The sequence below is a fragment of the Coturnix japonica genome, unplaced genomic scaffold (genome assembly GCF_054131305.1).
Source record: "Coturnix japonica strain WE unplaced genomic scaffold, WE-NBRP24 Scf081, whole genome shotgun sequence".
In the NCBI taxonomy this organism is placed as follows: domain Eukaryota; kingdom Metazoa; phylum Chordata; class Aves; order Galliformes; family Phasianidae; genus Coturnix; species Coturnix japonica.
In genome coordinates this window covers 443866-451630 of record NW_028188984.1, presented here as the reverse complement: position 1 = coordinate 451630, position 7765 = coordinate 443866, and the positions used below count along the sequence as shown (strand labels likewise).

At 57.3% G+C, this 7765-nt stretch overlaps 1 protein-coding gene across 4 annotated transcripts in view; it reads left to right on the top strand.

Annotated features, from left to right (window-relative positions):
• Positions 1–453: 453 nt before the first annotated feature.
• The window catches only part of HACL2 (2-hydroxyacyl-CoA lyase 2), a 72713-nt gene continuing 65401 nt past the window's right edge, over positions 454–7765 (top strand). The window contains exons 1-2 of one of the 4 annotated variants that reach the window (XM_085534374.1): positions 454–598; positions 3130–3249. In XM_085534374.1, coding sequence (XP_085390500.1) covers positions 3136–3249 — 114 coding nt within the window. In that variant the 5' untranslated portion in view covers positions 454–598; positions 3130–3135. Of the gene's footprint in view, positions 599–3099; positions 3250–7765 lie in introns of all 4 variants that reach the window. The other 3 variants (XM_085534376.1, XM_085534377.1, XM_085534378.1) reach the window with 3 other exon arrangements.

Genomic DNA, 7765 nt, shown 5'->3' with positions numbered 1-7765 from the left:
TATGGGGTTGGGGTGGATATGGGGTGGGGGGGGATATGGGGCTGGGGGGGGGGTTGATATGGGGCTGGGGGGTGATATGGGGCTGGGGGGGTTGATATGGGGCTGGGGGGGGTAACATGGGGTTGGGGTGGATATGGGTGGGGGGGATATGGGGCTGGGGTGGATATGGGGTGAGGGGGGGATGTGGGGCTGGGGGGTTGATATGGGGCTGGGGGGGGTAATATGGGGTTGGGGTGGATATGGGGTGGGGGGGATATGGGGCTGGGGGGGGTTGATATGGGGCTGGGGGGTGATATGGGGCTGGAGGGGGTTGATATGGGGCTGGGGGGGGGGTAATATGGGGTTGGGGTGGATATGGGGCTGGGGGGGGTTGATATGGGGCTGGGGGGGATATGGGGCTGGGGGGGGGGTGTTAATGGCTCTGGTGGGGGGGGGGGGGATGATATGGGGCAGGGTTTGGGGGGTGGGGGGGATGTTGATATGGGGCTGGGGGGGGGGGGTGACATGGGATGAATGGGGTCAATAAACCCCCCCCCCCCCAATTCCCTACAGGGACCAGATTGTCCCCATTGATTGTCACCTTATTGTCACCCAGCAGGTAAATGGCCCTAAATGGGGGGGGGGGACATAATAACCCCTTAATGTCCCCCCCCCATTGACATCCTATGGCCCTAAATGGGGGGGGGGGGGGACATAATAACCCCTTAATGTCCCCCCCCCCCATTGACATCCTATGGCCCTAAATGGGGGGGGGGGACATAATAACCCCTTAATGTGACCCCCCCATTGACATTCTATGGCCCTAAATGGGGGGGGGGACATAATAACCCCTTAATGTCCCCCCCCCATTGACATCCTATGGCCCTAAATGGGGGGGGGGACATAATAACCCCTTAATGTCCCCCCCCCATTGACATTCTATGGCCCTAAATGGGGGGGGGACATAATAACCCCTTAATGTCACCCCCCCATTGACATCCTATGGCCCTAAATGGGGGGGGGGACATTCTATGGCCCTAAATGGGGGGGGGACATAATAACCCCTTAATGTCCCCCCCCATTGACATTCTATGGCTCTAAATGGGGGGGGGGGGGGGGGCATTCTATGGCCCTAAATGGGGGGGGGGGACATTCTATGGCCCTAAATGGGGGGGGGGGGCATAATAACCCCTTAATGTCCCCCCCCCCATTGACATTCTATGGCCCTAAATGGGGGGGGGGGGCATAATAACCCCTTAATGTCCCCCCCCATTGACATTCTATGGCCCTAAATGGGGGGGGGGACATTCCATGGCCCTAAATGGGGGGGGGGGGGCATTCTATGGCCCTAAATGGGGCTGGGGGGGGGACATAATAACCCCTTAATGTCCCCCCCCCATTGACATCCTATGGCCCTATATGGGGGGGGGGGGACATTCTATGGCCCTAAATGGGGGGGGGGGGACATTCTATGGCCCTAAATGGGGGGGGGGACATAATAACCCCTTAATGTCCCCCCCCATTGACATTCCATGGCCCTAAATGGGGGGGGGGGACATTCCATGGCCCTATATGGGGGGGGGACATTCCATGGCCCTATATGGGGGGGGGGGACATTCCATGGCCCTATATGGGGGGGGGGACATTCCATGGCCCTATATGACCATCCCATCCCTTCCCTTAGGGCTCATATAGGGCCGGGGGGGGTTGGGGGGGGGGGGTTATTATCCATCCCCACCTCATCCGGGAGACGCCATCGTTAGGGTGTCATTATGCAAATGAACTCAGGGGCTTAATTAAACGTGGCTTTAATTAAGGCACCATATCCCATAGGGGTTCCCTATGGGGCTGTAGGGTGTCCCTTTGGGGTCCCAACCCCATTAGGTTCCCCTATATCTCATATGGGTTCCCTATGGGGCTATAGGGTGTCCCTTTGGGGTCCTGACCCCATTAGGTGCCCCCACATCTCAATGGGGTTTCCTATAGGGCCATAGGGTGTCCCTTTGGGGTCCTGGCCCCATTAGATTCCCCCATATCTCATAGGGGTTCGCTGTTGACTTGTAGGGTGCCCCTTTGGGGTCCCATCCCCATTAGGTGCCCCCCATATCTCATATGGGTTCCCTATTGACTTGTAGGGTGTCCCTTTGGGGTCCCGACCCCATTAGGTGCCCCCATATCACATAGGGGTTCCCTATAAGGCTATAGGGTGCCCATTTGGGGTCCCGACCCCATTAGGTGCCCCCACATCCCATAGGGGTTCCCTATTGACTTGTAGGGTGCCCCTTTGGGGTCCTGACCCCATTAGGTTCCCCCATATCTCATATGGGTTCCCTATGGGGCTGTAGGGTGTCCCTTTGGGGTCCCGACCCCATTAGGTGCCCCCATATCTCATAGGGGTTCTTTATTGTCTTGTAGGGTGCCCCATTGGGGTCCCAACCCCATTAGGTGCCCCCACATCCCATAGGGGTTCCATATTGACTTGTAGGGTGCCCCTTTGGGTTCCCGTCCCCATTAGGTTCCCCCATATCTCATATGGGTTCCCTATGGGGCTGTAGGGTGTCCCTTTGGGGTCCCGACCCCATTAGGTGCCCCCCCATCTCATAGGGGTTCCCTATGGGGCTATAGGGTGCTCCTTTGGGGTCCCATCCCCATTAGGTGCCACCTCATCCCAAAGGGGTTCCCTATTGACTTGTAGGGTGACCCTTTGGGGTCCCATCCCCTTTAGGTCCCCCCATATCTCAATGGGGTTTCCTATAGGGCCATAGGGTGCCCATTTGGGGTCTCGACCCCATTAGGTGCCCCCACATCTCAATGGGGTTCCCTATTGACTTGTAGGGTGCCCCTTTGGGGTCCCATCCCCATTAGGTGCCCCCACATCCCATAGGGGTTCCCTATTGACTTGTAGGGTGCCCATTTGGGGTCCCGTCCCCATTAGGTGCCCCCATCTCCCATTGTTCCCTATGGCGCCCCATAGGGTTTGTCCCATCCCTTTGGGGTCCCGACCCTATTAGGTGCCCCCACATCTCAATGGGGTTCCCTATGGTGGTATAGGGTGCCCCTTTGGGGTCCATCCCCATTAGGTGCCCCCCATCTCCCATTGTTCCCTATGGCGCCCCATAGTGTTTGTCCCCATCCCTTTCTGCCCCATAGATCCCCATGGATCTCCTCCCCACCGTTGGCTCTATACTCGCCGTCCTATTGTTGGCGCTGACCTTGGCCCTATTGGGGGCAGCCCATCACTTGGGCCTCATCTACCAGCTCTTCCATAAGGTGGGATTAAAAGACCCCCCACCCTATAACCCCATCTACCCCATAAACCCCCCTTCTCTATCCCTATAGACCCCAACAACCCCCCACCCTATAACCCATCTATCCCATAAACCCCACTTCTGTATCCCTATAGACCCCTCCCCATTTATACCCCACCCTATAACCCCATCTATCCCATTCAACCCCCTTCTGTATCCCTATAGACCAACGACCCCCCACCCTATAACCCATCTATCCCATAAACCCCCCATCTCTATCCCTATAGACCAACAATCCCCACCCTATAACCCATCTACCCCATAAACCCCCCTTCTGTATCCCTATAGACCCCTCCCCATTTACCCCCCACCCTATAACCTATCTATCCCATAAACCCCCCTTCTGTATCCCTATAGACCAAAGACCCCCCACCCTATAACCCCATCTATCCCATAAACCCCCCTTCTGTATCCCTATAGACCAACGACCCCCCACCCTATAACCCCATCTATCCCATAAACCCCCCTTCTCTATCCCTATAGACCCCTCCTCATCTATACCCCACCCTATAACCCTATCTATCCCATTCCACCCCCCTTCTCTATCCCTATAGACCCCTCCCCATTTATCCCCCACCCTATAACCCCATCTATCCCATTCAACCCCCTTCTCTATCCCTATAGACCCCTCCCCAACAACCCCCCACCCTATAAACCCCAACCACCCCCCACCCTATAACCCATCTATCCCATAAACCCCCCTTCTCTGTCCTATAGACCCCTCCCCAACAACCCCCCACCCTATAAACCCCAACCACCCCCCACCCTATAACCCCATCTATCCCATTGGACCCCCCTTCTCTATCCCTATAGACCAACGACCCCCCACCCTATAACCCCATCTATCCCATAAACCCCCCTTCTCTATCCCTATAGACCCCTCCCCATTTATCCTTCACCTTATAACCCCATCTATCCCATTCCACCCCCCTTCTCTATCCCTATAGACCCCAACCACCCCCCACCCTATAACCGCATCTATCCCATTGGACCCCCCTTCTCTATCCCTATAGACCCCTCCCCTACAACCCCCCACCCTATAACCCCATCTATCCCATAAACCCCCCTTGTCTATACCTATAGACCCCACCCCAACCACCCCCCACCCTATAACCCCATCTATCCCATAAACCCCCCTTCTCTATCCCTATAGACCCCAACGACCCCCCACCCTATAACCCCATCTATCCCATAAATCCCCCTTCTCTATCCCTACAGACCCCTCCCCATTTATCTCCCACCCTATAACCCCATCTATCCCATTGGACCTCCCTTCTATCCCTATAGACCCCTCCCCATTTATCCCCCACCCTATAACCCCATCTATCCCATTGGACCCCCCTTCTCTATCCCTATAGACCCCAACATCCCCCCACCCTATAACCCATCTATCCCATAAACCCCCCTTCTCTATCCCTATAGACCCCTCCCCATTTATCCCCCACCCTATAACCCATCTATCCCATTGGACCCCCTTCTCTCTCCCTATAGACCCCTCCCCATTTATCTCCCACCCTATAACCCATCTGTCCCATTCAATCCCCCTTCTCTATCCCTATAGACCCCTCCCCAACCACCCCCCAACCCTATAACCCCATCTATCCCATTGGACCCCCTTCTCTATCCCTATAGACCCCAACATCCCCCCACCCTATAACCCCATCTATCCCATTCAACCCCCCTTCTCTATCCCTATAGACCCCTCCCCAACCACCCCCCACCCTATAACCCATCTATCCCATAAACCCCCCTTCTGTATCCCTATAGACCAACGACCCCCCACCCTATAACCCCATCTATCCCATAAACCCCCCTTCTGTATCCCTATAGACCCCAACCACCCCCCACCCTATAACCCCATCTATCCCATAAAACCCCCCTTCTCTATCCCTTGAGACCCCTCCCCAACAACCCCCCACCCTATAACCCTACAACCCCCCACCCTATAACCCATCTATCCCATAAACCCCCCTTCTCTATCCCTATAGACCCCTCCCCATTTATCCCCCACCCTATAACCCCATCTACCCCATAAAACCCCCCTTCTCTGTCACTATAGACCCCTCCCCAACCACCCCCCACCCTAAAAACCCAACATCCCCCCACCCTATAACCCCATCTATCCCATTCCACCCCCCTTCTGTATCACTACAGACCCCTACCCTACAGCCCCCCACCCTATAACCCCATCTATCCCATTCAACCCCCCTTCTCTATCCCTATAGACCCCTCCTCATTTATCCCCCACCCTATAACCCCATCTATCCCATAAACCCCCCATCTCTACCCCTATAGACCCCAACCACCCCCCACCCTAAAAACCCCACAACCCCCCACCCCAAAAACCCATCTACCCGTTCAGTCCCCCTTCTCTATCCCTATAGACCCCTCCCCTACAGCCCCCCACCCTATAACCCCATCTATCCCATTCAACGCCCCTTCTCTGTCCCTATAGACCCCAACCACCCCCCACCCTATAACCCATCTATCCCATAAACCCCCCTTCTCTATCCCTATAGACCCCTCCGCTATGACCACCCACCCTATAACCCCATCTATCCCATTGGACCCCCCTTCTCTATCCTTGAGACCCCTCCCCAACAACCCCCCACCCTAATAACCCTACAACCCCCCACCCTATAACCCCATCTATCCCATTCCACCCCCTTCTCTATCCCTATAGACCCCTCCCCATTTATCCCTCCCCATAACCCCATGTATCCCATTCAATCCCCCTTCTCTATCCCTACAGACCCCTCCCCATTTATCCCCCACCCTAATAACCCCATCTATCCCATTCCACCCCCTTCTCTATCCCTATAGACCCCTCCCCATTTATCCCCCACCCTATAACCCCATCTATCCCCCCACTCTGCCCCCTATAGCCCCCACTCTGCCCCCTATAGCCCCCACTCTGCCCCCTATATCCCCACTCTACCCCCTATAGCCCCCACTCTGCCCCTATACCCCCCACTCTGCCCCCTATAGCCCCCACTCTGCCCCCTATAGCCCCCACTCTGCCCCTATAGCCCCCACTCTGCCCCTATAGCCCCCATTCAGCCCCCTATAGCCCCCACTCTGCCCCCTATACCCCCCACTCTGCCCCTATACCCCCCACTCTGCCCCCTATACCCCCCACTCTGCCCCCTATACCCCCCACTCTGCCCCCTATATCCCCCACTCTGCCCCCTATACCCCCCACTCTGCCCCTATAGCCCCCACTGTGCCCCTATAGCCCCCACTCTGCCCCCTATAGCCCCCACTCTGCCCCTATAGCCCCACTTTACCCCCTATAGCCCCCACTCCTCCCCTATATCCCTCACTCTGCCCCCTATACCCCCCATTCAGCCCCCTATAGCCCCCACTCTACCCCTATAGCCCCCACTCTGCCCCCTATAGCCCCCACTCTGCCCCTATAGCCCCCACTCTGCCCCCTATGGCCCCCCCTCTACCCCCTCTACCCCCCATTCAGCCCCCTATACCCCCCACTCTGCCCCCTATATCCCCCACTCTGCCCCCTATATCCCCTACTCTGCCCCCTATAGCCCCCACTCTACCCCCTATACCCCCCATTCAGCCCCCTATAGCCCCCACTCTGCCCAATATACCCCCCATTCAGCCCCCTATACCCCCCACTCTGCCCCCTATAGCCCCCATTCAGCCCTCTATAACCCCCACTCTGCCCCTATAGCCCCCACTCTGCCCCTATAGCCCCCACTCTGCCCCTATAGCCCCCACTCTGCCCCCTATATCCCCCATTCTGCCCCCTATACCCCCCACTCTGCCCCCTATAGCCCCCACTCTACCCCTATACCCCCCACTCTGCCCCTATAGCCCCCACTCTGCCCCCTATATCCCCCATTCTGCCCCCTATACCCCCCACTCTGCCCCCTATATCCCCTACTCTGCCCCCTATAGCCCCCACTCTACCCCCTATACCCCCCATTCAGCCCCCTATAGCCCCCACTCTGCCCAATATACCCCCCACTCTGCCCCCTATACCCCCCACTCTGCCCCCTATAGCCCCCACTCTACCCCCTATAGCCCCCACTCTGCCCCCTATACCCCCACTCTGCCCCCTATATCCCACTCTACCCCCTATACCCTCCATTCCCCCCCTATACCCCCCACTCTTCCCCCTATACCCCCCACTCTGCCCCCTATACCCCCCACTCTGCCCCTATACCCCCCACTCTGCCCCCTATACCCCCCACTCTGCCCCCTATACCCCCCACTCTGCCCCTATACCCCCCACTCTGCCCCCTATACCCCCCACTCTGCCCCTATACCCCCCATTCTGCCCCCTATAGCCCCCATTCTGCCCCCTATAGCCCCCACCCTATAACCCCATCTATCCCATTGGACCCCCCTTCTCTATCCCTATAGACCCCAACATCCCCCCACCCTATAACCCATCTATCCCATAAAACCCCCCTTCTTTATCACTATAGACCCCTCCCCAACAACCCCCCACCCTA